Source organism: Ostrea edulis, chromosome 4 (genome assembly GCF_947568905.1).
Source record: "Ostrea edulis chromosome 4, xbOstEdul1.1, whole genome shotgun sequence".
NCBI classification, from domain to species: Eukaryota; Metazoa; Mollusca; class Bivalvia; order Ostreida; family Ostreidae; genus Ostrea; species Ostrea edulis.
Window position 1 is genome coordinate 50,155,730 of NC_079167.1, and position 13,067 is coordinate 50,168,796.

The following is a 13,067-nucleotide window of genomic DNA, read 5'->3' on the forward strand; positions in this document are numbered from 1 at the left end:
TGAATCTGAAAAACAATGCAAGGATTTGCCTTGCCATCTTGAATCAAATTTGAAGACATTTTGTTCACAATAATGGATTTCTTGCAAGAAAACAATATCAATATACTACAAGAAGTTAATAGAGTCGGCGTGATACTTTTTATCAGGAAGCAAGCTGTACAGTATGGCCGCCGAAAAGGATAAAAACATGGCGGTGAACATCAGAGTCGCGGACTTCAACAAAGGAGGTGCTGATTATTTCCGCGCTCACCCATCTGTTACACTATGTCTACAGAGAGTTTTCTCCAAAGTCTACGAAGTTAGAACTTATTGTTTGCCCTTTTTATTCACAGGAGAAATATCAATTCATCTAAATGAATAAAATATTGTACAAATTAAATTCATTAATCACAACGACCATTCTTATACAGACTATGCTTCATAAGATCAACTTTTGTAGATTTCTTTCAAGACGCTATGTGATCATACTTGTGTATTTTAGAATTTCTTATGTACAATGTTAGTGGTTATCTTTTCATGAAAAATTACGTGCGAAATGATCCCCAGTAAATAACGAAACTAACAATATTAATTGGCTCCTGTAAAATTGTATTTCATCACTTGCAAGAAATCTTCCGACTTTATGTCAAACGGAAGCTAATGTGGATATTCTACTTGTTTGTAGCTGAAGATCGACATTGGATATGAAAAAATATCTGCAACAAGCGGCTACACACCTGATGACAAAAAGAACTACCTGAGCAGTGGCTGTGGAGCCGTCATTTCCTATAGAACATCAGGGGCCATAAGTGAAATTACCAATGCCGCTCTGTCTTTATGTCCCGTCATATTTGAAGTGAGTTACTCGATATACATGTAATTTATTCCACTCTAGAACAGTACATATTGATATATCTCAGAACAAAGAGTTGATGCTTCTATTATATGCAAATTAGATATTCAACAAATTATAGTTATATCAATGCTTTTCCCGTAAAACATCAAACGATATAACATCATAAGAGGCACTAAGCGCACTTCTGTTTCCCCCAGCAAAACCAGAGAGACATTGGTATCTACGTAGACTCATCCTCCGTGTTTCTGTTTATGACTGGAGACATTACTTCCACCCCCGTGTATCAAGGCGGCGGATTGACCCTAACAAGTGCTCAAGCCTTAGTTAACAAAGGATTAGGTAAGTTAATGGGTAGTCTCATCTTCATCTCTATAATTTTATCTCACGTTGTATACAAAATCTTTGTTCTGTTCATAGTATATCGAAGCGACGCACAGTTAATCGTATTTCAAGAGAAAGTTCTCATAAAGACTTATCGAGTGACGTGATAGTACAGTGTATCGAACTGAAGAATAAATGGCTAATTAAACAATTTAGTTCCAAAGAGGATTCCCGACTGCAGCAAATTCCCTACAGTGACTAGTGGTTCACACTACCCCGCCGGAAAATCCGACCCCTCATCTGTAGTAGGAGTAGTAGACGAAGCTGTTCTTCCAAGCATGGACACTGACGTCAGAAGGTAGATTATTTTGGGCAGGAGGAGCTGGTCCTTTAGATGAGTGTAATATAATCTAAGTGAGGGAGGTTGACACCAGTTATGATATAATATAAACCGAGTCCAATATTTGCGTACGTTAGATGTACAGAATTGCACTAGAATTGTTGTATAAAAGACAAGCAGATTAACAGACAAACGTACTGACAAATAAACAATCTTGTGTTAATATGTAAAGTACACTAATCTATCTGTTCTTAAGTTGCAGTAACCGTATCAATTTAAATTCGAACACTTTTCTAAATAACCGTCATGTATTGTTAAGTTTCAAACTATAGATATTTTTCACAAGCTATCTAATGCTTATTGTAGATTAGCGCAGTATATTGGCACTGACGTGGATTTCACAGGATGCATGGCGTATCCAGGAAATGGCTTATCCAACAGGTTTCGACATAATAATATTTTTTAACTATTCGACCTTTCGTTAAAATTAGAATCATTTCAATTAAAGATGTTTTGCTTCAGGTGTCCTGTTCGTGTAATGAGCCCCAGACTGTTCAACGTCCTCCTTAACCTGAAAGCCTACACGAATAAAGTTGATTTAGGCGGAACAGGTGCGTCTGTAGCAATTGAATTAATCTTTGTCCATGTTTTATATGATATGCTTCAAGTATATTTTTTCACGATGTGTTTATCTTGGTAATCAGGCGGTAAGATAACTGTTGAGGAAGCTTGGAATGAGGGATCGGACCCAGACAGTCTGAGAGCAGAAGGACGTATGATTAAAGTCAAGCTAAGTTCCGGAAACAACGCTGCAAATCTCGAGAAGCTGTCCCGGTTGGCAATTTGTGCTAAAGCTGACCACGTGTCCAACATGGGTATTTGAAATTTTTCAAAATTTTGAAATCAATACTGTACTTGGAAAAATTTCATCCTCTTGCTGCTTTTTGCTTTTCGTCCTCTTTTCATAACGATGCTGGTATCAAACGATTTAATTAAAATTTTAAACTTGAAAAAAAAGCAAAATTACAAAGTGGCGAAATCAATTTCCAATGCGTCGGTGCGAAAATAATACGGGTCGAAAATATCCTAGCAATAAATACCATGAAAAGAGTTTTAACACAGATTAAAATTCTACAGGAACTTATATCGTGATATCGTCGAAAAAAATGAAAGGAAGAACAGAATCCTCAATAAATTTTCCAAGAGCGACTCTTGTGTCTGTTGAACCACCCGCTTCTAAAACCGAAATGTACGCCTTGCCGACAGAAATGGCGGACGAAGAGGATCAGTACCCGCTTTTTGATTCTAATGGAAGGGTATGTAATAGATGCAAACTGTGTCACAGACGTTGACTGTATTTTTCAATGATAGTTAAGTTGAACTGTTGTTAATTATTTTTGACATTGTTGTTGCTATTTTATAGTTAGATCTTATAGTTAGTCAAGGGGCTACTCTGTCGAAACTCATCGCAAAGGATACTCAGTTTCGATACTTACGTCTGGCTCCAGCTATTGCTCAGTGTTATTCCAAACTGGTCTACAACGAAAATAAATGGCTGAGCGCTTCCGGTAGGAACAATTTGGATGTTTATACGATCGTTTTAAAGTTTGTAATATATTTTCTGCTTCCCAATTTGACTTAATATCTTCTTCTATCAGATCCACCAGTTGATATTGAAATTGTACGAGCCTTTATGTCAAACGAGGAACAGAAATCGTTGATTCAAAGTTCTGACGAACGCTACAACACCCACACGTTAGGACAAGCTCTGGAGCTGAGATACGCCAGCACGGTTGTCAACGGTACAACAGTGTACAATAATGTCAGGTTAATAAAGAAGGTTGTGGACATATGTGGACCAGTATTCAACACATACGGCTTCAACATGAATCTTGGATTGTATCCAACGTCAGTTTATGTCAGCATGGATGAAGACCAGTTTCTATTTTGGTCCAACTCCGAATCTTTAATCCCACAAGGCTATACTGAGCAAACGTTCGACCTTTATCTAGAGGCCCGGAGGGAGTCTGCATTGCGTAAGTTCAATATTCTACTTCTCTCTGTTCGACCTTTATCTAGAGGCCCGAAGGGAGTCTGCACTGCGTAATTTCAACTTTCTACTACTTTCTGTTCGACCTTTATCTAGAGGCCCAAAGAGAGTCTGCATTTGCTTAAGTTCAACAATCTACTTCTCTTTTCTCTGTAATGTCTATCACTAGATGTTTTGTCCTGTAATATTAGTAATAGTAGTAGCCGATTCCCCGGTAATATGACATTAAGATATGTATGATTATAGTACCTATGTATCTAAGTATGACAGAGAAAATAATTCACCAAGCCTTTCAATAGAGTCTAGAATAGTGGATCCAGATGATATCACAGAGGCGTGCACAGACCCGGATGTCCCACAAAGACAACACATCAGTTATAAATACAAGGAGCCTAAAGTTATTCAGAGGAAGAAAAGGAGAAGGAGGCAAACGGCGGATGCATGCATTCCAAGTGACGTAACAGACTTCTGTACCTCCACCCTAAAAAACAGAGAGGCTGTAGTGGAGGAGCTGTGGACTTTATTGTCTAAAAACAAACACATCTACCATGAACCAGAGTCTGAGGTGGAAGAGGCTCTGAAGGGTTGCCTGCTGGCCTGTGGCACGTGCCTGGAAGGTATCATTTAACTATATTCAAAATTCAAAACTGAATGATGCATTTCAGAAAATGAATAAATCATCTTTGGATACTTGTATTGAAATAAGCAATTAACTCTCGTTTGAATATTGCATACCATGTTGTTTGAAGGGTCTATTTATGAGAAGAAATTAGAGCACTGCAGTAATCTGATTCACTGGATGCCGTTTGACCTTATGAACAACCAAAAAGATATGACAAACATTTTTGCACGAGACAACATCGAAACGTTTGCCCTTGCTTGTGAAGGCAGTGGGCATTGCCTTTTGAGAGCGCCCATTTTCTCCATCCTTGGTAAGAACCGGGGTTCTATTTAAATATCTAGTCATAATAATAATGATGTTAATAATAATTATGAAATCCAGACCGGGTTAGAAACTTTAAAAGTCCAGTATTAGAAGTGAAAATTGTGGATCTTTCGGATGAAAGCTTTCGTGACTTGGTAGGTGTTGTTCGATGAGGTACTCTCAACTTTCATGATCCTAGTTGCAACACGCGCAAACGCTGATAATGTTAAACTAATAGAAAACAAATCATGGATTAAGTCTGTTTCGTACTAGAGTACAAAATGAGACAATTGATAAATACAGTGAAATCCAATTCGATTGAAGCATAAAGGAATATATCATTGGCAGGCGATTTTTTCTCTTCCCTAGGAAGTCACATCCAAACTGAAAACCCTAATTTGAATAAATCAGCTCTAAACATTTTTAGGTTCGGAGTGGAAGACCTACGTCCAGCCTCCGACCAGGTTTTCTGAGTTCCCTCCCCTTTCAACCCAATTCTAGATTTTCATATGTAAAAGATATAAATTTTAAATACCGAGAGGCCATTCTCAAAACTGTCCATCTCTTGTTTTATCCTAAAACCACAACTGAATTGACCAATCGAGAAAATTTTAAAAATGGTAATGCCAATAGGGGGTTGCATTCTCCATCTTGGCACAAAATAAAATTTCTAAATTAAGATTTATCAACTTAAAGTGTGTGTAATAGGGGGGGGGGGGGGTCGCTATCTCCTCTACATGCACTTTACGTTACAATCATGGAGAAATTCCATAGATGCATAGATTTTTTATCAGAAAAAAAGTTGGTCCTAATACTTACAAGAAAATGCCGGTTGTTCTGAAGTAAACTAGAAAGATCATCTTTCTCTGATAACTGGGAAATTTTGAGAAACGTACGAATGTTTTATAAGCTCCAATCTATGTCGATACCCGGAAAAGTTAATTACGTAAAAAACTGATTGAATGCAGTACTTACATCTGTAGTGGAAAGAGAAGATACTGGTCCGATATTTCATAGATACCCTAAACATCTATATACTAGTATTTCCACTTTACTGTGATGATTGATAAAACAAAGAACTTGATTCACAAACCCCAAAATATGGCCCTTAAGATATATAAAAATAAAAGTAAATGTTGAATAAGAGTATTGGTGTCATAAATACGTACCAGAATCCGGGATTTAAAAATACATGTTAGATTTTAAAAATAGGAGCACAACTAAAGCTGTATACATACTAGAACCGGATATGGTACCATATTTTTGCCATTTTTTCCACCAAAAACTGGTTATTTTTCAAAGTTTTTGCCATACTGGTTTTATCTCGCCCTAGATATTTAAAGTATAGTTATAATCTACACCTTTTCAATTGTCCATAATTGCAAAAATATTTTAGGGCGAGCTGTGAGCACTATTTTTATTTTTCAAAAAACGATATTCCGGATTGCTACTAAATATTACGTTATAATGCGCTGGTGGCGGAAAACTTGAATTTTGCAGATAATATGGCTGATTTAAGTATCTTATGGAGAAAAAAACTACGTTCTATATTTCGTCCAATGTATGGGTCGTTTTAGGTTTAGGTTTATTTTTGAAGCAAGGGAATAATAGTTTCCAGTCGCAGCTTGTTTCGCCCCCTTACTGCATATGCTCATTTTCAATATACCTAGTTGTTTTCATATTGTAGCTGTTTCTCTGCAATATTTTCGATGGGACGTAAATCCAACCAGCCCCTAAAATCGTAGTCCCTCCCTCATCTAATCGTTTGTGACAGCTCGCAAAGCCTACCTCTCCTTCTGTTTTGTAAATCCATCACATAACCTTTTTCGCAGTCCTGATGGAAGTAAACAAATTCGTACTGCAACTATGATGATTGATTACCCTCTACAGAGCAAGACGGCGTTTGCCAATCACAAAACAAAAACCAAAAAAAAAAAAAAACAAACGCACGAAATTTTTTTCAGAAAACTGTTTTCGTACAATTTTTCTTTTACTTACAGCCCCTAGTGTAAAACTCCGATATCGGCCAGACCCAGACAGAAGTGTGATTGAGAATCTCTACTCCTCCGAGGAGAATCCCAGTCCCTTGCTCTCACTGCTGGAGGAGCTATACGCCATTTCCGCTACAGGAATCACCAAATTCTGGGTCAAGGACGAAAAAGAAATCAGTTCGATGAAGCTAGCCTTACGGGTATGTGGTATATGTCTCCAATGCCCACCGTAAATTTATATTCATATCGTGGACAGAGAAAGAACATCAGTATGTGACGTACATTTTGTTTCGTCTGCTTAGCATAGCAACTCTTAATGTAAGAAATTACTCTTTTCGTTGTCTGACCGTGTGTTTAGTTGGCCACGCCCTAGAATTTATGCAACTGAGAAATACAAACTTTTTAGTCGCCTACCGACGAAGTCGAAGAGGACTTTTTAAATGTTTTCACTCCGTCCGTTCGTCTGTCTGTCCGTCAGTCCGGTAAATCAGTTTTCCGCACTTTTTTCTGTTCTTGCAGATATTTATTTCATATTTGGTACATTGGTGTGCCATAACAAGTTTCAGATCAAGTTCGAATTTCGTCTCGGTCCTTTGATTTTTCACTAAGTCACTAAGTCATGGCCCTTGGACTTGGGGAGGAGGGGGTCCGAAAAACTGATAATTCACCACACTACATTGTATTTTTTGAAGTCGAAGGGCCGTAACTCAGTGAAAATTCACAAAATTAAAACTTCGTCTGTAACATATTATAACAAAGCAATGTACCAAATATCAATTAATGAATATCTGGAAGCACAACAAAAACCAAGTCTGGAATCTGATAATTCACTTTGTTGCACTTGCAGGTATTCATTAATTAGTACATTCTAGATCGCCTCTGTAAAGTTGATAATTAGTGGAGTCACATCCACATCTGATCACCAGCTTAAAGCCTACATCCAAGTTTCTTATTTCTGTAGATAAGAGTACTACACTCATCTAAAAAAAACTTCTAACTTAGTAATACAACAATGTAGCTACATTATTCATGATCACCTACATTTCACTGTTCATTGACATGACCTAAACCTAATTATAAATTTGTCTTTTTTCCTGGTCTAGTCTTTGTACCTGAATAGTGATTCCTATCTTGGTTCCCCAATTTTCCCCTTTACTTTAACCTACATAAAGCCCTTTATCATAACCTACATAATGGAATTCGAATATTGCTGCAGTTCAGTAATTTTTGCGACCGGTAGGGGACTATGTTTTGCCATGCAATACTCTCAGAATGCTCGTTTATAATTATCTACCACGAGTAATGATGAGTAACATGTTCTGTATATAACGTAACTATGAGATTTAACTACTAGTATTTAGCATCTGAACCTGAAGCATACTGATTTACTTTCCTGCGATACAGGAACATCAATTTTCACAAACACATCTTGTTCACAAGCCAGCCCATTCTCATTGTCGGAAACCCACGGTCGGTCGCTCTACGATTACCTACCGTGGGTCACAAGGCCAGTATTTTCGCTGGAAGGTGTGACTCGGCTTCTATATGCGATTGGTCGCTTTACCATTCCTTATTGTGATATTCAACCAATGAAAAAGCCCCTTATTTCCAGTCCTCGGTAGCATAGAAAAACTTGCTTTCGAAACCAAAATTTTGATTACGTTTAAGTTGGACAAGTTACAAAACTTTCAGCGAGATGCTTTATCTGCATTATTGAAGCGGAGGGTGTATTTGTGTCTATAAAGACAGGGGAGGTAATGGGATTGTAAGACCATATCTTAATTCAAATTTGCATCTAATTTTTAAATTGTATCATGCATGACTGATTTTATTCACGTGCCATGAAGCAGTGATAATAATAAACATATCAGAAACGGATCCAGGATTTCCGAAGGGGGGACACATGTAAAAGTGAAGTATTAGTTAAAATAATTAGCCATTTTGGGTGCCAAATCTGGAGCTTTCATCTATATACATGTATCTTTGATAGTGACACAACAAAATACATACACTTTCATGGGCGCCGCCATTACAGCTGACACTTTGAGTACTGGGAATATTTACGATGCGATTCCCATTGGTCCTCGATGGGTCACTTAAGATCACGCATTTTAATTAGTTATGCGGCCTTGTGACCCACGGTAGGTAATCGTAGTGCGACCGACCGTGGGTTTCCGACGATGGCCCATTCTATGAATTAAGATTTGAGAAGTCTCCGTTTCTGCGGGACAGGTTTCTGTTACCGCGGAAGTGTTCTAATAAAGAATGACGTCTTTTACGTATACGAGTACACCTACTTGCTAAAAACATCTTGACAATTGTCTGAATTAACTCTAGTCGTTACTGGTTATTTTACTGATCCATTGTGTCAAGATAACACGGAACGGATGAACAGACAAATCTTGTCTTCATACCCGTCTCGTGTTTCAACACCTACCAATGTTTTGTCAGCGATAAACCTTGGATGTTTCATGGTATCATATTTCATAAAGACATCTATATTCACAATACACAATCAATTATTCTATATTCACATTATATTTACATTTGATGTTTTAATGGTAGGTTTTCTTACAGCTTTCCATGTTTGCAAATCAACAAGAATCAACAACAGATTAAGCAGGGCTGTGTTTGTTGTTATTGGCTTTTGTTTGTTTGTGGGTTTTTTTCATACACGTAATTGCATTGTGATTTCAATACGATTTTATTGTACCATATATATATGTATGTATCGATGAAACGATTTTATTGTATTGACATCACAATGCAAATCTGATCAGAACCGATAGTTGAAAATTTTCTGTGAAATCACGCCTTGGAGTGTAAATTGTATCGACTGCAATTAGGGATTGCTTTGTCCGTGTTTCATATATCAAAACTTTTTGATTCGGACACTTTGGTTTTATGTAAAATCGCCTGTATGAATCTAGAGCCCGGATAGGGACTTAAACTGTTATATCATCATACCAGCCAGCAATAAATACGCTTACTTCATTGATATCATTATTCAGTAACATCTTTTCAATCATAATATGATTAACATTTTACATGTACAATTTATCCTAAATGTGAATCATACATATATTTGGGAAAAAATATGCATTTTACTCCCCGTCCCGTTATGGCGTGTAAAACGTTGCACTACTATACTAATCTTGTTATTCATATTCGAAAACTTGTAATTTATATTCTAAAACATATCATTCATATTCGAAAAGTTGTTATTCATATTCGATAATTTTATCATTCATATTCAAAAACGTGTTATTCTTATTCTAAAACGTGTTATTCATATTCAAAAACATGTCATTCTTATTCAACAAGTTGTAATTCATATTCTAAACTTTTCATTCATATTCAAAAACATGTGATTCATATTCGATAATCTTATCATTCATATTCAAAAACATGTGATTCATATTCGATAATCTTATCATTCCTTTTCGATGATCATGTGATTCATATTCGATAATCTTATCATTCATATTCGATAATCATGTCATTTATATTCGATAATTATGTTATTTATTTTCGACAGTCATGTCATTCATATTCGATAATCATGTCATTCTTATTCGATAGTCATGTAATTCTTATTCGATAAGTTTTTAATTCTTATTCAATATAATTTGCATTGTGGGTAATATTATCTGTTTGTAAAGTCTCTGCTCATTGGGTACGTGTATGTGAAAACGAAAGTAGATTATGGTGTTACCATATTTGGACCACGTGTACGCAGCACATTCATAGGTAATGAATGTCTATTGATTGATTACAGAACTGCAAACTTCTAACAATGCTTACAAGATAAACTACATCAGTGCATGTAATGATGCCTGATATGCAGCAACTCCCGCCATTACTTACTTTCACTTTTCAAACCAATGAAAATTCAGTTTACAACCGTCTCAAATTGCGTCATATTACCCAGGAGGCAAATTATATTAAATAAGAATAAAAAGATTATCGAATAAGAATGACATAATTATCGAATATGAATTACATGCTTTTGAATATGAATAGCACGATTATCAAATATGAATGACATGATTGTCGAATATAAACAACATAATTATCGAATATGAATGATATGATTATCGAATATGAATGATAAGATTATCGAATATAAATCACATGTTTTTGAATATGAATGATAAGATTATCGAATATGAATCACATGTTTTTGAATATGAATGATAAGATTATCGAATATGAATCACATGTTTTTGAATATGAATGATAAGATTATCGAATATGAATCACATGTTTTTGAATATGAATGATAAGATTATCGAATATGAATCACATGTTTTTGAATATGAATGAAAAGTTTAGAATATGAATTGCAACTTATTGAATAAGAATGACATGTTTTTGAATATGAATAACACGTTTTAGAATAAGAATAACATGTTTTTGAATATGAATGATAAAATTATCGAATATGAATAACAACTTTTCGAATATGAATGATATGCTTTAGAATATAAATTACAAGTTTTCGAATATCAACAACAAGATTAATATAATAGTGCAACGTTTTACACGCCATATCCCGTTATCATAAACTACTATCAAAGGGACTGGTTCACGATTTTTGATAAAAATATTTTTCATTTTTGATGGTAAAGATTAAAAATATAACTCATTTGATATTGACAGCCAAAATTTTGACCTGAACGCAAGAATAAAAGCAATATTTTAGCCTTAAATCTGTGTTATGTAAACAAAGACTCGAGTCTTTTTACATGTATGTATACAAAGAAACAAGTGAAATATTGATTTTGTAATATAAAGCATCTTGATTTTGCATAGCCACAAATTTTAACTTTTAGATGACACATTTACCTCAAAAATGCTTGAAATGTGCAAGATATGATAAACTTAGATCGATATCCATTTGTTTTGAAAATTTGGTAAACAATAACATGCCGCAATCTTTGTTTTTTATGTGAACTCTTGTAAACACATGCATAGCTCTTATCCTTGGACGAATTTGGCTCCACTTTTTTGGCACGCTGTTTTTGGCTAAAACTCTAAAACTTCATAGTTATTTCGGATTTCAAACATTTCGGTTGAGCATCACTGAAGAGACATTATTTGTCGAAATGCGCATCTGGTGCATCAAAATTGGTACCGTATAAGTTTTACATTAGACAGTAGATTTTGATGATTAAAAGTGAAAAAGAAAATTTTGGGGGAAATCGTGAATCAGTTCCTTTAAACTGATTTGACCATGCGCACCTATTCTTTAAAAACGTAATTAAAAAATTGTCACACATTTATACTTACATCATGCGAGAGTAGTATCTTATCGCTAATTATTTATGCAACACTTTTAAGCAACAGTAGAGAAATTTAAGACTCCACTAAATTCCCACGGATGTTCATATTTAGAGTATATAATTCCAATATACATATACTCTTACATACATCCTGCAATATTGTTTTCGTAGGCGGCGTTGATGTACAATCCTGACGTCTCAGAGGTTCATGTGTACGTCACCAAGGCCAATAGCAAGTCCCCAGTTCAAAGCGAGGTGGAGAAATATGTGAAAGAATTTGCCCAGAGCGGTTGTCCTTCATATACCCGAGAAATTCTAGCACCTTTTCGGATACTGGATCCTCCTCACAGTAAGTACTTGTTTACTAAGGTGGTATCAAAATGGTCAAAGCTTAAAAACAGGAACTCTAGAAAGAATTACCCAATTGTTTGTAGGTGTGAGGAAAAGAAGTGCTTTTAATTTACGGAAAGAGAGTGAAGAAATAATGACGGCCAGTCTTCGCCGAGAGATGGACGACTTTGCAAAAGAGGCGCCATAAAGCAATGTTTTATCGAACATTCAATACTATTGATACTTTCTGTGATCGTTTCAAATCATCTGATGTTACGTGCTCTAGTAGACACTATCCCATTTCAATGTTAAATATGTACTGTTTTCTTTCTACAAATCTGTTTTATATTATCTGTTTTATTGTTTGAATCCGTCCAAATAAATGTTCCATATATTGATTAGCAATGTGTTTCTTTTAAAATTGTTATCAAAGTAAAACAATGCATTAATTAATTAAATCAAACACATAGTTCTTTTTTTAAAAGATGTTTTAATTCACTGTCACTTCGTCATAAATAAAAAAGACAGGTAAGCCTTTTATCACAAGTCATAAAATTTTCACAATTCAAAAACTTAATAAATAATATATATGTACAATGCCGTGTTAATTCTAACAATATCCCTTTTGCATCCAATCATTCAACACATCTTGACACATTAGTATCGAATAACAGTTACTCTCTGGTAACTAAACAACCCGAATATAGAAATTTAAAGGGAATATCCGTCTACACACGAATAAGGCCAAAAAATAAAGAATAAAAATCAAGCCCTGCTATTTACAAAGGGGCATGTTTGCACATAACATTGAAACGACTCCACAAAACACAGACACAAGCGTAACCAGAACGAACACAAATTACATCAGTTTTGTCTTAGTTATAATTGCACAGTTATGTCTCTATATAGCACCATAAATGTAAGAGTTCGTTGCTGCTGCTGCTGCTGCTGCATATATCATAGTTGGGGCAAAATGCGCACGCATCTATT

At 35.4% G+C, this 13,067-nt stretch overlaps 1 protein-coding gene across 1 annotated transcript in view; it reads left to right on the forward strand.

The window, feature by feature from the left end:
• Window positions 1-12,476, forward strand: part of LOC125672260 (uncharacterized) — a 28,334-nt gene extending 15,858 nt beyond the window's left edge. The window contains exons 3-17 of the mRNA XM_056162868.1: window positions 147-298; window positions 665-835; window positions 1,033-1,174; window positions 1,373-1,514; window positions 1,863-1,937; window positions 2,019-2,107; window positions 2,201-2,371; window positions 2,634-2,812; window positions 2,920-3,064; window positions 3,155-3,532; window positions 3,846-4,163; window positions 4,296-4,478; window positions 6,472-6,662; window positions 11,919-12,096; window positions 12,182-12,476. Coding sequence (XP_056018843.1) covers window positions 147-298; window positions 665-835; window positions 1,033-1,174; window positions 1,373-1,514; window positions 1,863-1,937; window positions 2,019-2,107; window positions 2,201-2,371; window positions 2,634-2,812; window positions 2,920-3,064; window positions 3,155-3,532; window positions 3,846-4,163; window positions 4,296-4,478; window positions 6,472-6,662; window positions 11,919-12,096; window positions 12,182-12,285 — 2,618 coding nt within the window. The 3' untranslated portion in view covers window positions 12,286-12,476. The remainder of the gene's footprint in view (window positions 1-146; window positions 299-664; window positions 836-1,032; window positions 1,175-1,372; window positions 1,515-1,862; window positions 1,938-2,018; window positions 2,108-2,200; window positions 2,372-2,633; window positions 2,813-2,919; window positions 3,065-3,154; window positions 3,533-3,845; window positions 4,164-4,295; window positions 4,479-6,471; window positions 6,663-11,918; window positions 12,097-12,181) is intronic.
• Window positions 12,477-13,067: the final 591 nt, after the last annotated feature.